Raw genomic sequence first — 21,141 nt, 5'->3', positions numbered from 1 at the left:
CTTTGAATGTCATCCTATTTCTCCCTATTTCCTTTAGGTTGACCACACATTTCTTCAAAAATAAACAACATGACATTCTTCTGCAAGGTGCTGCTGGCCTTCTGGGTCCTATTTGAAGGTACTTTTGGACAAAAAGAATGAAATCTGTCTTGGTAACATTCTCTCAAATTGCATCATGATGACCCATCAGAAACGTATGACCTATCTCATGTAATTCTTTGTAGATGGGGTTTCAAGTTGCTTGTAGACCAATTTCTCACTGGAATAACTACTGGAGGTGTCAATTATCCCCCAGGAGTTTATAATGATACCAGTCTCAGGGGAAGGAAATCAAGAATTCCCCAGTCTCTACCCTGAAACTGTCTCCCATTAAATCTATAGTTCTGGGAACACTGTTCAGTCTCACTGCTGAGGCACTCTCAGCCATGGAGATGAATGATCTCAATGGCCTTTCCTGCTGATTCAAAGGCAGCTGAGACGCCAGTAACACAGATATGAGGCAGGGACCTCAAGATTATCCCTATTCGTTATACCCAGTAAGAGGGGCCAGTGATCTCAATCAATATGGTAGAAGGCAGCTTTTGGGTAAAGTATAAACTGCCAAGTGGGTGACTGGTGCCACCTGGAGCAAACATGGAGAGAGAATGGTCACAGCAGATAATGAGAAAACTCAAGATCAGCCATGAAGCAGGCAGTCATTCAGCAACCGTATGTTTTTCTATCTCATTCACTGTGACTCTCTTCTGCCTCCTTTGCAAAGGGGTCTTGGCAGGACCGTGGAGCGCCTGGATGCCCGAACACATCACTGCCTTTGAGGGCACCTGTGTGGTTATCCCCTGTCGCTTCAACTACCCAGAAGAGCTACGTCCAGCAACCATCCATGGCATCTGGTACTACAACAGCCCATACCCCAAGAATTATCCCCCAGTGGTTTATAAATCCCGCACCAACATTGTCCATGAAAGCTACGCTGGACGCAGTAGACTGCTGGGAGAGCTAAATTTCCGCAACTGCACCCTGCAGATCTCCCGTCTCAGCCCTGAATTCACAGGGAAGTATTACTTTCGAGGAGACCTCGGTGGCTACAATCAATATACCTATCCAGAGCACTGCAACCTTGAGGTCATCAGTGAGTATCAGGCAATGCTAGTGGGAAACACCAGTTCTAACTCTTGCTTTGACAGGGTTGAGTCTAAGCTGGTGAGCTCTTTCATACAGTATGAGAATCAGCAGCAATTAAGGGATGTAGAAGCCTTCCATAGAGAGAATGGAATGGAATGGAATGGAATGGAATGGAAGGGAAGGGAAGGGAAGGGAAGGGAAGGGAAGGGAAGGGAAGGGAAGGGAAGGGAAGGGAACTGTTTATTGGCTAAGTGTGATGATTGGACACACAAGGATTTTGTCTCCGGTGCATAAGCTCCCAGCATACATACAATATAAAATGATGATACATCATTTTGTTTGAGTTTGCAATCTCAAATAGAAACAATTCAACTAGCTATCTGCATTCAAGAAACTAGTCTGTAAGAATAAATAGATAAAATAAATCAAAACTGCTGAGGTATTTTGCTAGAGTTATACAATGATCCTTATCTCCTTAGAGAAGGGGTACAGTAACAGTAGCTGGACTTGATAGATCCTTCTCCACAATGGGGCAATCTGAGCTCATAAGGATTATTTTTAGTATTCTCCAAAGAAGCTAATCTTTGATATATCCAGAGTTCCTCTAACACTACAGTATCAGTTCCTAGTGTGTGAATTTGATGTAATGGCAGTTACTACTACTAAATACTGTTAAAACTCTCATTGTATTTATCCGTTTGTCTACATGTACCCTAAGGTTAGTCCAAACTTCGCACTTTGCTGCAACCATTTTTTAATCAAGCTATTCAAAATTGGCTAACTTAAAGAATGTGTAAAACGTCTGTGACTCATTACTTCTGTGGGACTAAAATTCCCACGATGATCAGTTTTATTCATAAAGTCACAGCCATTGCAGTGTCACCAGAGTTACGTAATCGTGATTTTCATCACTCTGTGTCAGCTTCCCACAAGCAAAGTCAATGGGGAAGCTGGCAGGAAGTCAAAAGTCACTCCCACTGCTTTCTTAATCTTCCCTTGGTCATTCTGTTTATTTGTTTAGGTAAGTAAATATTGACTTATTATTGAAGCTTGCTGCCACAGTTATTTTTCTATTTATGATACATATTCTTCTAGATGCTCACAGGACTATCCAAGCTTTGGGTTAAAAAAAAAAATAGCCTAAAATGTAACACTCATTCTGGTCATATCGGAATGCATTACCTTTCTCTTAAAGGATGATCCAACCGGTTTGACTAGTACCCTCTAAATTGGAGGAAAAGATAGGAGTGGGGGAGATTCCGTTTTCTACATGTTCTCTGTCTCTTTCTACTCCATAGACAAGCCCACCGTTGTGAATCCTCCAGAAGTAGTGGAGGGTTCAGAAGCAGAGCTGCGCTGTGAGGTGCCTGACAATTGTCCAGACATGAAACCTGTCATCACGTGGATAAACTATGAGAATTTGGCTGAACATTCAGTCTATGCACAAATAGAGGAAGAAGGTGGCACTTGGTCGCTAATCTCCATCCTTAAGTTCCTACCACTGCGTGAGAACCACGGCCATGAGGTGGGCTGCAAAGTCAGCTACCCCAACACCACTTTTGAGTTTGAGGGCTTCTCGACACTGGATGTCAAATGTGAGTTGGACGTTGATAAGGAGCACTTTTAAGGCAGTTTGCCATCTTAATCTTGGAGAACGCTGGAGGACTTCTGCCACAAGACTTGATGGACTCGGGCTCTTTAATTACCTCCATACTATGATACATCCTGACGTGATGTTGCTTTTCTGCAACCATTTAAAAGCAGAACTAGAACCGCGGCTCAACATGTAATAAATTATTAAACAGATAGTCCTTGACTTACAACAAATTGGTTTAGTGATCGTTCGAAGTTGCAGTGGCACTGAAAAAAAAGACTTACGACTGTTTTTCACACTTAAAAGCATCCCCAGGGTCACATGACCAAAATTCAGATGCTTGGCAACAGGCATGTATTTATGATGGTTGCAGGGTCCCGGGGTCATGTGATCACCTTTTGCGACTTTCTGACAAAGTCAGTGGGGAAATTAGATTCACTTAACCATGTTACTAGCTTAATAATCGCAGTGATTCACTTAACAACTATGGCAAGAAAGGTCATAAAACAGGGCACAACTCACTTAACAAGTCTTGCTTAGCAACGGAAATTTGGTCTCAACTGTGATCATAAGTCAAGGACTATTTGTAGTATCGGGAAATGCCCAACATCAAGATACAATTCTGTCTTTCACAAAATAACTATGGTGAAAGAAAGCCCTGTTTTCTAATGTAAAAGTCCATAATTTCAATTAAGATGGCTCAAGCTTCTGTCCCAGAAAATTGCTTCCTATTCTGCATGGGTGGGAGAGATTAGCAGTTAATTTAGCACTTAATTGTGTGGTAATTAATGGATTCCTGGCGCCTGTGCCATGTGAAAAGCATTTTTTTTTGTTCCTGATTTAATTTTAATGTATTCTTTTTTCCTTTTTTTATTGTCAAAGATGATCTGCTTTGCAAGTCACATTCCTCAAACGCGCATATTTCATTTCTCATGAGACTTCCTTCATCTCTAATCAATGTCACTTTCTCTTCCATGCAAATACAAGTAACTGGGAATATATGATTTTAAGTGAAAAATGACCCAGAGTGCTAACAGCTTCTCACCCACTTGTCATTTTTCCCTCTTAAATTCTGAATCTGCTTTTAGTTCATATACAAACAAAAAAGCTAATGTAGCCAGGGAAACGTTACACACAAACATAAAAGTACTTTTTTTTAAATTAGACAGCTATCCACCTTCTTAAAGGCCTTGCAATCTCATCATTTAATGGAATAAATTTGCTCAAATTCTGCTTTTGTTCACATAGGGAACAAAGGGGGAAAAGTACTAATTGGACCGTGAGCAAGAAAGTCAAGATAGCAATAGCACTTAAACTTATATACCGCTTCATAGTGCTTTTACAGCCCTCTCAGCCCATTGCTCCCAACAATCTGGGTCATTTTACTGACCTCGGAAGGATGGAAGTCTGAGTCAACCTTGAGCCAGTCAGGATCGAACTCCTAACAGTGAGCTGAGTTAGCCTGCGATATTGGATTCTAACCACGGCACCACCACAGCACTCATGATGATGATGATGATGCAATGCCCATAAAACACAACAACAAAAACAGTTTTGGTTGCCCTAATGGGTTTGCCATCCTGAATTTTTTTGACCATACTCGGCAGATCCCTTTCTTACTACCTTTGTCTGCTGCAGAAAGAAAACTGGATATGCGCCCAAAGCCGATCTCTTTATCTGTCCTTTGCAGATCCACCCCGTATCCTGCAAGTGAACTCCTCCGTAGAAGTCCTACACGGTGCTCACGTGTTCTTGATGTGCATTGTGGACAGCAGCCCCATAGCCATGATTACCTGGCTCCGAGAAGATGAAATTCTCCACGAGGACTTAGCTGGGAACCTCACCCTCTACCTCGACAATGTAACACACCTGCAGGACGGCATCTACACTTGTGCGGCAGAGAACATTTATGGCAAAGACAACCACTCCCTTGCCATGTCTGTGCTGTGTGAGTGCTAATCTAGGGCTGTGGAATGGAATCCCCATTCTTGGATAAAGCCTACTTTTATTTATTTATAAAATTTATTTGCTGCCCATCTCATATCCAACAACTCTGACAGCGAGCAGAACCTGGAATCCATTCACGCTACCCAAAGTTTTTATGACGTCCTTTAAAATTTGTAGACTTTTGAGTAGCTTGAATGGGTTCCAGGTTATGCTCGCTGCCAGTATCTTGGATACATTTTAAAGTTTAAAATGTAAAAAATAAAAATGGAAGGATAAAGTTGTGCTCTCAACCCTGGAATATTACAGAGCTGGATATATATTTTTTCAGCTCCTTTTAATTTGTCTTTTTTTAAGTAAAAAAAATGCATTAAGACTATCAAAAGCATAGCATGAGGACTTTAGTGTGTGCATGTGTGTGTTTGTAATTACAGCAGAATTTCTCAACCAGAAACTTGAGGATGGGTATACTTTGTTTCCCAGAATTCCCTAGCCAGCATGCTGCCAAAGTTGAGAAGCAATGAATTAGAGAATTACATCCACATGTACTCTGGATATTTCCATGCCACCACTGTTTTCATTTATCTGTACAAAACATATTGAAACTGAGTAGCGATCATCTTTACATGCTCAGAAACCCTGGGAAATGCAGGAATCACAGCAAAGTGACCTCAACAATTAACTAATAGCAAAGTATGAGAAAAAGATTTTTTTTCTGGAGACCAGAGAAAAAGATTTAGAGGCCACATGTTAGCCACAGACCATTGGCTATCCATACAGTACCTATCACTGGAGGTTTTCAAGAAGAGACTAGACAGTCACTTGTCTGAAATGGTATAGGTTCTCCTGCTTGAGCAGGGGGCTGGACTAGAAGACCTCCAAGGTCCCTTCCAGCTCTATTCTGTTCTACCCTACCCTACCCTAGGGACGCGGTGGCTCAGTGGGTTAGGACGCTGAGCTTGTTGATCAGAAGGTCGGCAGTTTGGCGGGTCGAATCCCGAGTGCCGCGTAACAGAGTGAGCGCCTGTTACTCGTCCCAGCTTCTGCCAACCTAGCAGTTCGAAAGCACGTAAAAACGCAAGTGGAAAAATAGGGACCACTACGGTGGGAAGGTAACAGTGTTCCGTGCGCCTTTGGCGTCTAGTCATGCCAGCCACATGACCACGGAGACGTCCTCGGACAAGTGCTGGCTCTTCGGCTTTGAAACGGAGATGAGCACCGGCCCCTAGAGTCGGAAACGACTAGCATACATGTGCGGGGGAACCTTTACCTTTACCGTACCCTACTGTACTCGACTCTGATATTGCTAAATTTGAAGGAGTTTCAACATTGCTTAAATCTTTGAAAGAACATCTTTTGAACCATTCTGGGATGAGGAATCTGCTCTTAGTTAGGGTGACCATTTGTACCATGTTTTGGTAAAAAAAAAAAGAAGCATATTCTTCCTGACTTGTATCCCTGCAGATGCTCCGTGGAAACCAGTAGTCAATGGATCAATGGTGGCCATTGAGGGAGAGCCTGTAACTATTTTCTGCAGCTCGCAGAGCAGCCCTGAGCCAACGATCACCATCTTCAAAGACAAGAAGGCATTAGCTACGGGGATCTACCGAAACCACGTGGAGTTGGAGTTTGAATCCGTGTCGCACGAAGATGACGGTGAATACTGGTGCACAGCAGAGAACCAGTTTGGCCAGAGCAGCACTGCTTTCAATCTCACCGTTGAATGTAAGCACTGGCCTTGTGCCCTGAGAGACCTCAAGACCTCAAGCATATTTTGGGATTGGGTAGTGTGTGCTGCTGGATCATGCACTTTGAATGCAGCTATGAGCTCTGTTATTTCCAATGAAAGATCCTTTCTTAAAGCTTTGGGGAACTGTTGGCAGTAAATTTAGATAAAGCTGGAGATGAGGGACTAGCTAATTTCTCCTCTGCATTATTGTGGACCTGGAGCAATGCCTCTCCCCATTTATTCTCTTTTCCCTGATGTATTCGTTGGAAGTGTACATCCAAAGAATGTGGACCAACCCATTGTTCTGTCATATGCCTTTGCATAAATAGAGGGGTTTCCATACAGAGGACTTCTGTAGTCCAAGAAAGCTCTTAAGAGCCGTGATGACACAGTGATTAGAATGCAGTATTGTAGGCTAACTCTGCTCACTGTCAGGAGTTCGATCCTGACCAGCTCAAGGTTGACTCAGCCTTCCAGCCTTCCGAGGTCAGTAAAATGAGGACCCAGATTGTCGGGGACAATATGTGGACATTTGTAAACCACTTAGAGAGTGCTGTAAAGCACTATCAAGTGATATATAAGTCTATTGCTATTAGTTCATCCTGTGATTGCACTTCAGCCTCTTCTTTTTCTCCACAGTTGCTCCCCGTATTCTTCCGGACTCCAAGTGCACTGCTGCTCGGGATACAGTGAAATGCGTCTGTGCGGCCAAAGCCAACCCAGAAGCTATAATCACCTTTGAGTTGCCCACTCGCAATGTGACGGTCAATGAGACTGACCGGGAGTTTGTGTACTCCCAGAAAACAGGCTACGTTGTCACCAGCATCCTGACTGTTCAGAGGGAGGTGGACTCTCAGCTCTACATAGTCTGCTCTGCCAGGAATCTCTACGGCATCAAGAACCAGCAACTCCAGTTCCATCACTCCAGTGAGAGTCCCTGCAGGCAAACATCTCCTCTGATCCCTCTGGTGCTCTTCCTCAATCTATTGGGCCATATGGGCCTCTAGGTCAGCCTCCCCAGGGCTGTCATCAAGGGCCAGCCTTATTAGTTGTCTGCCAAGGCTCACACACCAATATTGGCCCACTGCAAAGCCAGCACCCCCCTGATCTTGCTGGGTCTCCCCCTGGCTGGGTCTCTTTCCTATTCAGTTGCCCTCTTCAAGTGAGAAGGCAATGACTACTACAAAGAACCACAACTTTTGCTTACCTTGCCGTCTCCCTCTGGACAGGAATATGAATTAAACCTAGTGTTAGAAGGCAAAGTGTTGAAAAGAAGTTCAACAAATTGGCCAACTTTAGCCTGGCAAATAAACAATCAAAAGATTATGTGTTAGAAGTTTTCTATCAGCTGGGCTTTCACCTATAGGTGAGAGACCAAACTTGGTTATCTCTGATTCCAAAGAACCTAAACTATCACCATTAAATTGCAAGCAAAAAATATTTTCATTATATACCATACTGGCTAGCAGAGTGGGACAGGCAGGAGGTATAGAAAATTCCCCCACAAAAAAAATGCAGATCAGTCATGTGATTGCAGGACACTGCAACCAGACAAAAATGTGAGCTAGTTGCTGCCAAGCACCAAAATACGATTGTCAACATCCAGCTCGAGAATCCAAATAAAACTCCAGGTTCATTCCTTTACAAAAATCTTACTGTTTATTGAATACATGGCATGGTAATGTTGAAGCAAAACTAACTCTGAGGTTCCCAGACATGAGTTCATAGAATTAAACAATAATTTCTCTGGCCAAACCCCCACTCTCTCACGTAGTCCATGTAAACAATTTCACTTTGTTATGGGAACCATCTGCTTCCTCTCCACACTTGCTATAGAGGTTTTGTTTCTCCATCTAATCAATTCTAAAGCACTTACTTGAAACAAAGAGGCATATAGGTATCAACGTTTCATTTTTGACAGTGATCATGTGACTGTAGGGGAGGGTGCAGCTTCAAAGATGAGTCATGAGTAGCTTTTTCTCTCATAGCTTTGAACAGTTGTTAAATAACTAGTTGTTAAGCAAGGGCTACCTGTATTAAAAATCCTTTTGAGCCTCTTCTAATTCCCATTTCCTGACCTCCTCTTTTTTGTGCAGGAGATCCAGTGATTCCATTGATCCCTTGTTTTTTGCAACAGTGAGATCTGTGTAACATGCCCTGCAAATCCAGCTGAGGTTTACTCAACAACCACCATTAAAACAAACTGGTATTGGTGCCATGTATGAACTGACCTTTGATCCCATATTCCTGGTTTACGTTCTACTATCATCTTGTCTCTTTATATGGTTTCTCTTTGCATTCACTTTCAAAACTTTCTGTTGACCCGTACCTTCCTTTCTTCCAGACAGTCTGATGTGGGCAAAGGTTGGACCAGTGGGAGCGGTTGTGGCCTTTGCCATACTCATAGCTGTGGTGTGCTATGTCAGCCAGGCCAGAAAAAAGTAAGTTTTGGGGAGAAGAAAAATCTAAACCCAAATTCCTTTGGTTTATCCACAACTGAAAATGGTTTTTCTTATGACTCTGAGATGCAAACACAGAGCAGGGTTTCCAAGGTAGTAGATCACCAATCAGGATTTGTGAGCACACTGAATCAAGGGGGGGGGGGTGTCTTAAAATCCACAGTATACACAGCCATCATTGGTCAGCTTTGCAGTAAACCAGTGTTGTTCAATTTGGCAACTTGACAACTCCCAGAATGGAACTGAAGCTGGCTGGGAAATTCTGGGAGTTGAAGTCTACATATCTTCAAGTTGCCAAGATTGTAAAACACTGCATTAAGCCATAGTTAATGCTTCTTTAACTATATTTTGGTGTATTATCCGAATCAAAGTTCAAAGCGATGCATATATGTAAGCTTATCCTTAATGAGGAGCCCATATTAATTTCCAGACAAGCTGATTCAGAAACTCAACTTACAATTGTAACTGACCCCCACCCCAATTTCAAAAGTAAGTTGTAGCAGTCATAAAGTGGGTCACTTTGTGACTGCATCCAACTTTTGCCCTTTTTCAGGGCAGTCATAAAGTGAACACGCTGTTTGCTGTTGGAAGGGTTTTTTTGCCAGAAACTGGAAGTAAATACTGGTTTTCCAGCACAAACATCATAAATCACAGTCGTGTGACACAGGATACTGCAAACTGTCATAAATGCACGCGTCAAATGTCAGAACTTTGAATCTGAATTGTAGATCCCGTTTAGCTTCAAGCAGTCACTAAGCAACCAGTTATAAATTGAGGACTACCTGTTTTATGTTGTTCTAAGTCTTACGTTATTGGGGCAGTTGATATTGTTATTGTAATTATTCGCATTTCCCCAGAAAAAACAATGAAAATCCTGGCTTTGGGCAAACAGAAAACCCTCCTGTTGTGTACAGCGGAGACTACAGGACTCCAGGCAATCTGGAAAAATCAGAGGTACGAAGTTGCTTTTTGTAGGATTGCGTTGGTGGGTCCCCTCCCTGCAATACACACAACCTCTCTCACACAATCTCTCCTCTGTCTCTCTTTTGCTGCCTAGCCACAACTGCTGTAACTTACTTCTACCTATAGGCTGATTCCATTCCCATCTTCTGGAAGGAGAGGACATACTCCTCTCAGCTCAGTATTTTAGAATGAGGCAAACCAGAGAGCTTCTTTAGGGAAGTAGGATGGATGCTTTCCCCTTTAGGCCTTTTCTGGGACAGTACAGGCAATTGCCCTTAGATCCACCCATGGGAAGTGCCCTTCCAAAGGATGCTTTGTTTTGGATATGGTCAGAGAGGGGATTACTTTTTCTTCCTGGTTTTTTTGCACTCAAGTCAGAAGCACCAAGGTGCTTCCTGTGGAAAGGATTAGCTGGTGACATCACCATTGTCCTGGGGATGCCCAGTTTAGCTCTTTTCGTGTCCCCAGCAGGAGCTAAACAAGAGCTTAACCCTCACCCATGACAGCTCTTGGGTTTCGAACGTGGTCTTGCTAAACTCCTGCCCAGCATTCCAACCACTTGAGCCACCGTGTGCCTTGGTTCTTCCTGGTAGCAGCCCCAAACTCCTTACTTGGAGTTTGCTGGCCTATTGATTTCAGCATAAAAAAAAAAGCAAGAGCAGACCCAAAATATGACCTTGACAGGACAAGACACGAGAAGAAGCTCAGATGGCCGTTCTGCCCTACATCACTGTCACGGCCATGACCTATTCCACAAAGATCCCACGGTTTCAATCTCTCTCCCTGAATTAGCAATACTTCACGGCACCCCAAACTCACTTCTTGGCAGGGTGGAGTTTGTCCAAGTTTCTCCTGTTGAGTCATTCGTGACTACTCTTCCTTTTCTAATAGTCTAAAGAGATCTGCTCCCTGGAAAGCCACTGACCTGGCCAAGTAAGTATGGACTTCCCTGTCCACGTGTAACATTGTCATCCTCTCATTGCCTCCTCCTCCTTTACCATAAATGAAGAATACATGCATGTTTTTATGGGCTTTTATGTCCCTTCGTGGCAGGAATCTAAATGTCTTGTCTGGGATAAGAAGCTAAGCAAGGTTGGGCTGGATTATGAATTTGGAAGGGACATCTCCAGGGAATTCCAGCGATGTAGGCTTGATTGGAGAGTTGAATACCTCAGAAGAAGACAGAGACAAACCATTTCTAACCTGGTGACAACTGCATGGACACTCCCATGAAGTCACCAGGAGTCAAACAGGATGCAAAGGAGACGTTATCTTTTAAAAAGAACTTCAGGAGGCTAAGAACATACTGAAATATATAACAAGCTCTTTTCTAAAATCCAGTTTGGAAACAAAGCCTAGAGAGAAATTAATAGAATATTCAGAGGAAGAATCACAACTTGTGGAAAAGAAACTGATTTTTTCCTTATAATTCTTTTTTTAAAAAAAATCCTCCTCATCTTTGCTCTTGGCATTGCCCTCTCAAGACTGACTGAAGCATATTAGACCCACTTCTATGAAAACTGGTCTATGGCTTTCATTTTTATTCTGTTTTTTTTTTGCCACTGGAGGCCACATTTCTTTTTCATGTTATTATTTTTAGTTCAAAAAACTGCCCGGCATATGGTAGTAACATCTCTGAAGAAGGCACGGCCAGATTTTTCTGCTCTGCTTTTTCACTTTTGAGAGGGAGATGTTTTTCAGAGGAAAATAGATGTGTTAAGTCTGTTAAACCATTAACCTAGCTATTTTTCTTGTCATGTTTTTCTGCTGTACAAATAGGGTTTTTGCAGTGAATATCACTTCAATTGGATTTTTTTTTGCATGCATGCATGCATTTCCCATGTCTGCAATTTGAAGGCAAATTCTATGTTGGCTAAGGGTATTTCCGACTTGAAAAATCACCCTTTTTGACATGGCTCATCTTGCATTAACAGTTGTCCTATCTGCACACAGATCATAAGCAGTTCCAAAAGCAGCTATTGAATGTGTTGTGTGACAATATGTTTGCGTCAAATATTTTGTCGTGTCTGAATATTCAGATATTACTTGGGGGGGAAAGGGCGATAGTTTTGTCAAGTTTCTGTAGTGTCTGTCACCGTCGCCTTCCTGGTATGTTGCATCTATTAGTGGATCTTGGTTAAATATTTGCATGTAAGTGGACGCTTGCCATTTGTGGTCTATTGTACATAGCATCCTGTCCTTTGATTCTACCATCTCAGGTCTTGCAGTGATATGCAACTTGTCTCCCCACCTCAGATGTTGCTGAACTACACCTCCTAACATCCCTTAACATTATTCCTGATGGCCAGGACTACTAGGAGTGTCCTCAGCAATATCTGGAAGCCCACTTTTGATTCTACTACAGGAGAGAGTTGGCACCAGCAATAACCTGATCTTGTTTGTTTGCTCACCTCCTCTTCCAGTATGGGCGCTGTGACAAACGGCTGTTGAACAAGCGTGAGGACCTGGGGATTGATTATGCCAACATAGACTTCACCAAATTGTCCACCAAGGACAAGTACACCCTGACGGAGGAGTTGGCTGAATATGCTGAAATCCGAGTCAAGTGAGGCTTCTTCTCACCACGGCCTTTCTTCCCACTGGAACTATAGTAGTTGAACGAAACCCCAAGCCGTCACCATCATTGGGCTGGCCATCCATCATCTCTCAGGGGACTCCACACTATCCACTGTTTTTGATATTCTGATGTTCACACTCCAAAATATGGGGTGGATTTTCATTTCCTGGAGAGTTCATACTGAAGATCACACTAATACGGATTAGGGTTCCCCTTCTCTCTCCCACACACAAACCCCACAAGTAAACACTTGTCCTTTTGGCCAGCCTACAAGTTAGTTACAGAATGGTAAGAGGGCAGCTCTTTCTGCTTCTGCTGTGGTAAATTCCTAAATCTTGGATACCTAGTCTAATTTGCTAGCAAACGATCAAAGTAGAACATAATTCCAGGTCATAATCATAAGGATCAAATTGACAAATCCAGAATAGCTGTGTTCTTAGGTATCCCTCCATCTGATGGGGTTCCATGAAAGAGGTTGGGTTTCTATGAGAAGTCAATGGATTGGTTTTCACCACAATACCCAGGAGCCTTGATCCTTCTTATCAAGGCTGATGAACATAAGCAGTAGAGTTGGTTCTCTATCTGTCCAATATTCACTTCACATTCCAGATTCAAGCTGGAAAAGAAATCAAATTCTAGCTCACATGACTCAATAACTTTACGCCTTTGTCTTTAACAAAATAAAAAAGAAAGCAGGGGATGGTTTAGGCGCATCATTTATATCTACATGTATAAGACAGTGGACATTTACCACCCTGTTCTGATTCCAGCATCACAGATTTCAGGTTAAAAAGAAACAAAGTGATGAGATGACTGGAAATAATCACCTAGTGAATTCTAGCATCTTCAGTGCACCAACTAGCTATGGTTGAAGAAATATAAAGCCTGCCCAGATGCTGTCCTTTTGACATAGCAATGGTTGGGTGACTCTAGACGACGCTATGAATTACTAGCATGGAAATGACCTGTGATTCATTGTCAAGCCATTTTTACCAGATATAGGTAATGTAAAATTGGATCTAAGCATATTTGTTAAGTAGAGAACTAACTTCTGTTTCATAGAATGTATGTTCTGTTTCATCAAGGGTTTCCTTCTGCACCCCATAATAGTCCCCAGTGATACATTCCCGTTGTTGTTAGCATGACTAATGAAAGTGCTGTGTGTTTTGCTGAGCAATTGGATATTGTATTCTGTAGCATCCACTCAGTTCTGTCTGCAGCTTTGCCTTTTGAGAAAAAGTGCCCTTTCCAGTAAGTAAATTTGTTGGGCAAAAGATCCTCTCTTTCCTCTGCTTGTTCAATCTCAGGAAAACAGAAGGCTGATCTCTGATGTTTTAAACCCAACAAGAATCCCATTGGTTTTGATGACACTGGAAGGTTATGGAAGAAATACCTTGGATCTTTCATTATTTGCTGAAGACCTATGATTATGTTGAAAACCTTGACTGTTCATCCTCATGGTCATATAGTAAAGCTTTCCAATCATAAAGCAGTTTTACCTACATAAATGGTGGGCTTCGCTTCACTTGATGTGTTCAAGCTGGGGCGAGATAACCATTTTGGGAGGATTTAATTTAAAAACCTGCACTGAGTAAGAGGTTGAACTTGATGTTTAAATGGCTTCCTCCATGATGTTATGACCACTATTGATTGGATGGCCACTTGAGGTAAGGAGAAATGGAAAACTTGACACTTTCTCCAAAAACTACAATAAGAGAATAGGTTGGTTAACAGCCACCCAAATGTGACTGTTATATGTTACAGGCACGAACATGTTAAGTTCTCCAAAGCCTGTGAACATTCAAAACCTGCTCAAAATGGTGGCATTTTGGTGAGTCTTTATGATTTTTGGAGAAACAGAGACCATTATCAGCCAGACAATGAAGTCAAAGTATCTAGTAAGCATTATTCCTTTTAATTTCCCCATTCCTTTCTTTATATCAGTGGCTTAGCAACAATTGTCAGTGAAAAAGGGACAAACAACTAGGATTTCAAGTATCTGAAGCTTTTCATGTTTTTAAAAATAATCTCATGAAAAATTTTTACTTCTTGGAAAGTCCCCAGGTCTATTGTTGCATTGAAGTAATGTTTACAGAACCAAATTCCAGTTTGGTTTTTAAATCAAGGTTCCTCCCAAATCCCCATCTGTTCCAACACACACATATCCTGTGTTTTTGTACTGTACAGAAAAAAGATACTGTATTTTGCTGATTAAGCAACGGTTGAATCATTGTTTTAAAAAGTTGTCAAAGTTGGTAATTCATGATTCCCAGCTGGGAAGGAATCCCCATCACTGACTTAATGAGATGGTGTTCCAATTCGTGTTTGTGAAGAAAAGCCAAAAAGCTATAATTGTCAGCGGGCAAGCTAATTCCAATCTCCTAACAAGAATAACACCTAACGTTTCAGGCAAAAGCATGGTTCTATTTATTGAAAAAGCACATTTTTTAAAAAAAAAACACCCTTTCATTAGAAGTCAGGGTTTGTAGGGGTAAAAAGTTGGAATCTAGTAACATGACCTAAAGATCTGGCAGTTTTGTCAAGGATCAGTTCAGCTGACCTCAGTGAAAATTACACATTAGGTCAAGGACGAGGAAACCTGTAGAACGCCATATAGTTAAGACTATACCCATTAGCCCTAGTTGCGACAGCCGGCGGTCAGAAGTGATGGGGAATTGATGTTTTATAATATTTTGGATAGTAATAAGCTCCCCATCACTGTCCTTGTAGCTACACTTTGAATGCAGCTCGGGAGCAACAGTTGAGAATAAGTCTCATTGAATAGCATGGTCCTTATTTCATACAGGATGGGATTCTATTGGTGAGGTATTTACTAAGGGATCAGTTGTACTAGTGATGGAAGTATTATCTTGAAGACTGATAGAAGTAAAACACTCTAACAATCTTCCCGTGAGTAAGACAGAGCAGCCCCCCAAAGTACCTTAGGGTATGTGGTTGAAGCAACAACTGTTGAGCGGGCTGAGAAGCTTCTTCACTTCTGATCAAACCTGTTCCACAGAGTTTTGGACCTCTGCAAGCTGGTGAATTTGCTTCTCAAACACAAGAGTAGGCTGAAGTATCTAAAAATGATCCTCAGCATTTGAAATCCTTTGTACCAGTCCAATTTTAGCAAAGATTAAGGTTGCTTTCCTTAAAGTAGCAGTATTGGGGGGGGGGAGACTTTCTCCCTCCAATCCCTGGGTTTAAACCCCACAGTCATGAAAATAGTCCCGCTGGATCAGGCTTAGGCCTCTCTAGCCAGCATTCCACCTCACTCCATCAGATGCATGTAGGAAACCCATGGATAAGAGGTCAAGGTAGGCCTCCTCTCCCATTGCTGATTCTAGTCACCTAGTAGCATGTGGAGATAGATTGTCCCATGCCTGAAAGCAGCATCAGGGCCAAAGGCCATTGACCTAAGAGTTAGTCTCACATCCTTTGGACGCCTTACAAACTAGTGGCTAAGATCACATCTTCTGGCAGCATTTTATAACATCTGTAGTCCTCTGATCAATGTTAATTCTTTTGCTAGCAAGTGTCCTTGAGTAGCATCTAGTGGTTCTAGTGTTATAGATAAGGAGAAAAATCTCTCCTGTTCATCCTTTCTTCACCATGCATCCTTATATAAACCACAATATTTCATAAGTATCTTTTCTCTAAGGCAGTGTTTCTCAACCTGGGCAATTCTAAGATGCATGGACTTCAACTCCCAAAATTCCTCAGCCGGCATCCTGAATCCACACATCTTCAGAGTTGCTAAGGCTGAGGAGAAACCGTTCTGAACCGTTTCAACCATTGCATCCCATCCTCATTTAGAAGTCTACATCTGATGGCCTTCTGCTTTTTAGGAGGCAGCCAAGCCTAGAGGACACCTGCATTTGTCCAACTTTTAGATCTTGTTTCTCCCGACTCCTGGAAATGTTAGATCAAATATGCTGAATTATAACAGCCATCATCCCCAACCAGTAAGAGTCTCTTCAAACAGGATTGGAGATTGGGGAATTGTATTACATTGCTTCTGAGGAACAACAGGCTAGTAAGATGGCCATTTAGATTTATTTTTTTAAAAAAAAGTCTCTCTATCTGCACGTGGGATTCTTTTCCGAGGCTTTCCTATCTTTGCCTTGCAAAAGGAAATTTTTCTGCACCAGGAAATGCCTTGGATTATAAGCTTTCTAAGTATTTTGAAACTGAAATGAATCCTTTGGGTATCAGGAGAAAGTTAATCTCTCATTAAAGCACTTCTGAAACAGGGTCTTTACACTGCTCCCAAATCAACTCAGATCTGATATTCTCATGCCGTTGCCTGCAGTCAGCAGCTGAGCTCTATCCCAAACATGCAATAAGTAAATAAATGAACAAAATAAATTGACCTTTCCTTTTGTGAGACCGAAGCCCTACAGAACTTGTGGATGGGTTGCTTTCTTATTGGGAGAATGAGTGTCTCATTTCACCATCAATTGATGTTTATAGTCTGAATGTTCATGCTCCTTAAAGAGTGATGGTGGCTTGCCAGTTATACAGATCCCTCTCATAGAAATCAGTCAATTTTTTTTTCAAATCTCCAAAGTCAGCTGCTGATCTACTTTTAAAACACTGCCAGAATTGGTTGAAATTGTTGTGAATTTTAAAAGTATTTCATCCCTGTTGCTTTCCTTTTTACTGCAAGGGATAAGTAGATGTGCAAAATTCTAGGCTGTTCCCCACCCACTGACTCCTCCTAAAATGGAGTACGGTTGTTTCCAATTTATTTTTCTTTTTTCTCATTTGTCAGATAGCTGCTAGTTTTTATTGCTCCGTAAATTTTCCTTTCATCCTTTCCTTTCACACCTCAGCCTCTCCCCAGCAACTTCTCCTGTCTGTCCTGCAACCTAGATTTTTTCTCTCTCTTTCTTTCCAGCAGCATGCAATCATGACTATAGTTATTAGTGAGACGGATGGGAATGATTGATTGCAAAACTGTTCGCATGCTATCCTTTCAGCATTACAAGTAGCAAGAGTCTTTAAAACTGATCTTTACTTTTTGCAAACGCTTTTTCCAAAGTGGATGGTCGTGGGAGGGAAGACATAAGGAGAGATACGGTTTTCATTGCTCCAAAATTGCAGTATCTTAAAATGGGGCAGTTGTTGAATATTTTTTTCTTTTTCTTTCTCTTTTTCTTTCTTTCTTTCTTTCTCTTTCTTTTTCTTTCTTTCTTTCCTTTCATTTTTCCATTCTTTCTTCGTCTTCCCCTTCCTTCCTTCCTTCCTTCCTTCTTTCCTATCTTCACCTTTTTTTCAATTTTTTTTTGCCTGTAATCTGATTTTATGATGAGCAGATATTACAAAGTTTGCAAGTTAATGTCAAACTATTTGTATGGATATGGGGAAAAAAGTGGTATGGAATTGCCCTTATTCTCAAAATTGACATTGTTTTTGAATGTCTTGTTAAAATTCCTGATTCCGAAAACATATTACTTGTATATCTCAAATCCATTTCTTCTTTTTCTTCAATGAGAAGCCATTGATACTAAGGCTGTGATCCACTAAGCTTTCCAAGATTATTTTTGAGAAGACATGTAGAACAGTGTTTCTCAACCTTGGCAATTTTAAGATGGGTGAACTTCAACTCCCAGGATTCCCCAGCCAGCCATGAATCAGAAAAAGCACATTATCAGATTTCCAAATTCAGCTAAGTAGTTGTGGGGAAAGGATTGCATTTGAATGCACACTTAGATAAGAGGCAGCAAGCCAGGAAAGAAGATCTGGGTTGGACATGGCCGCTTTCAAAGAATTTCTAACATCTCAAAATTGGGTCTGTGATTCCCTCCCACCCCCCACGCCCTGCTCACACTCTCTCTTGTACTTGTATCTGAATAGGTTCAACCTTAATACATATTCCAAATAAATTATTACATGATGTCCTTAGCTTTGGAACTTGCAAGCTTTATTGCATTTCAAATGTATGCATTTACAAAAAAAAATCAGCTTTAATGCATAAATGTTGTGGTTGTTTCATGTTATGTATGTTGTCCCTCCTTTTGTTGACAAAGACAGCAAGGGGGGGTTATCTGTAGCAGATTGTACTGTAATTTATTTCTTTGATAGGCACTTAATAGGGCTTCCTTAATTAGCAGGTCTGACTGTAAATAGACACCAGACAGAGCATTTTCAACCCACATACAATTTGCTTTTGAATTTCTTTTTAAAGCATCTTTTCTCATGTACCTTGCATGGAAAGGCAGAATTAAATCTCTGCAGTTGGGTCTGGATAAGCAGACAAAGAATCTGAAGATGAACTCACCTGTCCAATGTGCAGTATAAATTTAGGAAAATGCTGGGGTTTTTACGCCTGTAGTCCCACAATACAGCAAATGTCTAATGACTTTAATCCCTCTGACTTTGTATCCTGAAATAAAAGGTCTTTTACAAATCCATACACTAGCCCATCTCCTTGAATAGCATCTTCAGATACAGTAATCAAATCATCACTTTCCAACTAGAGACAACCAGTGGCAAAGCTGGTTTCAGAGTAGTAATTGTTTCCTCTCCTAAACATACCCTTTATTATTTTCTTTCCCTGCATCTTAGTATTAATGTGGTTATTTTAGAATTGTTTTGTGCCCAAATCCCCTCCAACACACTTCGCTTTTCAATCTAATGATAATATTTTCTTCATTTAAAAAAACAGTTCTTATGTGGATAAATATATATTTCACCAGAAACAGAATTGCTTTTCACACCAATGGATAGAAAACCAAGGTTTGTTCATCATACTGCCATGGTATGTTTTTTCCATAAACATACAGAATAAGAAAGACATAAGGCTTTTCATATTTTTAAAGACTCTGGTGTCTCTACTTTTTAAAAAAATTGACTGTAAATCACCCTTCTAATGCTGGTTTTGGCCATAATAAAAATTTCATTTGATATGGCAGATGGTTTGTTTGAAACATGGCCTTGGGAAAAGGGCATTCTGTTTTTCGGAATCTTCATTTAAAATAAGAGGGATGATGCTAGAAAACAAATCATAGCTCCTTGGTAATGCACATACTTTGCATTCCAAAAGCTGTGGGCATCACTCTCTACACTGAAAAGAACCAAAGACACAGAATTTAACAAAGATTTCTTTCATCAGGGAGAAGGACGTGTGGCATTTTGTAATATTTGCATTCATTCATAGGTGTTGGTTGAGTATAACTGGAGTCTTAAGTACCCTAATAAATGAAAAAAAAAAAACCTCCACTGTTCCCACATGAAATCTATACAGTATAGCTGCTACATGTAGGCTGCAAAACTCCAAATACCAGCAAAGGCAAAGAGTACAGAAAAATCTATCTCCGTCTTTTGAATGGTTGTTTGGGTTTTTGCAATCCAGATATGAAAGTCCTCACCCCACTTCAAGGAGACAGCCACCTTAAGATATTTTTCTGGGCCCAAACTCACCTATTTCTGTAATTGTTGAGTTACCCATAGCAAGAAGGACATGGTTACATTTCACAGGAGGCTATTCAGTTTCAAGTACATATTTGAACACTTGCTGCCCCAGATACCTGTTTCTATCAGCATGGAGGAACACAGAGATGACCACTTGGGCTCCATCTAGGACAGGGGTAGGCAACCTTGGCTCTTTTATGACTCGTGGACTTCAACTCCCAGAATTCCTGAGCCAGCATGGCTCAGCTTGGAAACCTCTCCCTTTCCCCTCAGCATGGCTGGCTCAGGAATTATGGGAGTTGAAGTCCACGAGTCATAAAAGAGCCAAGGTTGCCTACCCCTGATCTAGGAAAATGAGATAGCGGGGGAGGGGGGGATTAAAGCAGACATTTGGTATAAGGAGGAGGAAAGGACAAACTTTGTCAGGCTTCAAAGATTCTGTTTTTATAGCCCAGTAGGCGACCCACGGTCATCATTTCAGAGATATTTTTCTACACCATGCCTTCCTCACACCTTTGCACACCCAATTTTTTACCACCCCCACCCCACCCCGCCCCGCCCACCCCCACCCCGACCGTGTAATCAATACAGGCCAGCATCCCTTAATTTAAAGAAATGGGTTCTTGGTTGTTGTTGTTTTTTTAAAAAAAATCATTTAATCCGTTTAGCAGCGCTCAAGTTACATAAGAAACACTAACAACACACCTGGCTCATTGGAGTTGGGCAACTAATGTTAACAAACCAACATATAAATAAATCCAAACAAACAAGATAATAACCTATTTCTTAATAGGCAATAAGTCTGTCTGAATTTACAATAAATAAATATACCGCACGTTGAATGACGTATCATGGTTAGCAATTTAAGAGGAGCGTTCGTACAGCATGCTAAAAGACACGCAAGTGACGCTACACTCAACGGGCGCGCCTGCTTTACACACATAACGGCTTAGCTTTAATTATTTTTTAAACCCTGGTTTCTTTTTACTTCACAAAACCGCCCTTTAAGCGCACCCGTACGCTTTGCTCCGTTGACTGCAACCAGAAACCACCCAATTGCAAGAGACCAACGTCTCCGCCCTCCCGTACTTTCCAAGAGATTTCCCTCAGAGGCTCTTGGACCACAACTCCCATCGCCCCCCCCCGCGGAAATAGCCAGGGCTCGTGGTAGCTGTAGTCCATCCCCTCTTGGGTCTTCAGCCCTAGCGGGTAACCACAAACTACACTTCCCATAAGGCATCGCGAAGGGCGTCGCTCGCCCGGCAGAAACTTCCTCAGAAAAACCGCGCGCGGGGCGAACCACATTTCCCAGCGTGCTCTGCGGGGGGCGGAGTCT

General features: G+C 41.6%; 1 protein-coding gene and 1 long non-coding RNA gene across 3 annotated transcripts; one reads left to right on the top strand and one right to left on the bottom strand.

Annotated features, from left to right (window-relative positions):
* Positions 1 to 774: 774 nt before the first annotated feature.
* LOC310644481 (myelin-associated glycoprotein-like) lies at positions 775 to 12,991 on the top strand. Its single transcript, XM_083369536.1, has 8 exons — positions 775 to 1,129; positions 2,421 to 2,717; positions 4,407 to 4,664; positions 6,125 to 6,385; positions 7,029 to 7,316; positions 8,734 to 8,830; positions 9,706 to 9,802; positions 12,235 to 12,991. Exons 1-8 carry the CDS (start codon positions 790 to 792, stop codon positions 12,379 to 12,381), a joined length of 1,785 nt encoding a protein of 594 aa, XP_083225662.1. The 5' UTR covers positions 775 to 789; the 3' UTR covers positions 12,382 to 12,991.
* A 4,574-nt stretch (positions 12,992 to 17,565) lies between these two features.
* On the bottom strand, positions 17,566 to 20,885 carry LOC310644501. Of its 2 annotated transcripts, XR_014493305.1 has the most exons (3): positions 20,642 to 20,885; positions 18,673 to 18,777; positions 17,566 to 17,688 (listed from the first exon to the last, which is right to left on the bottom strand). It is a non-coding gene; the product is annotated as an uncharacterized lncRNA (long non-coding RNA). The 2 variants fall into 2 exon arrangements; XR_014493306.1 differs by lacking the exon at positions 20,642 to 20,885 and having other exon boundaries at positions 18,673 to 19,032.
* Positions 20,886 to 21,141: the final 256 nt, after the last annotated feature.

Source organism: Vipera ursinii (genome assembly GCF_947247035.1).
Source record: "Vipera ursinii genome assembly, chromosome: 9".
NCBI lineage: Eukaryota > Metazoa > Chordata > Lepidosauria > Squamata > Viperidae > Vipera > Vipera ursinii.
The sequence above is the reverse complement of the archived record's forward strand: the minus strand, read 5'-3'. Positions and strand labels throughout refer to the sequence as shown.

Bases quoted from the DNA above. Each gene is read 5' to 3' on its own strand.
- LOC310644481 (XM_083369536.1), top strand. From the start codon at position 790: ATGCCCGAACACATCACTGCCTTTGAGGGCACCTGTGTGGTTATCCCC. The intron at 4,665-6,124 runs GTGAGTGCTAAT...GTATCCCTGCAG, and splicing joins CCTTGCCATGTCTGTGCTGT to ATGCTCCGTGGAAACCAGTA. The intron at 8,831-9,705 runs GTAAGTTTTGGG...GCATTTCCCCAG, and splicing joins GTCAGCCAGGCCAGAAAAAA to AAAAAACAATGAAAATCCTG.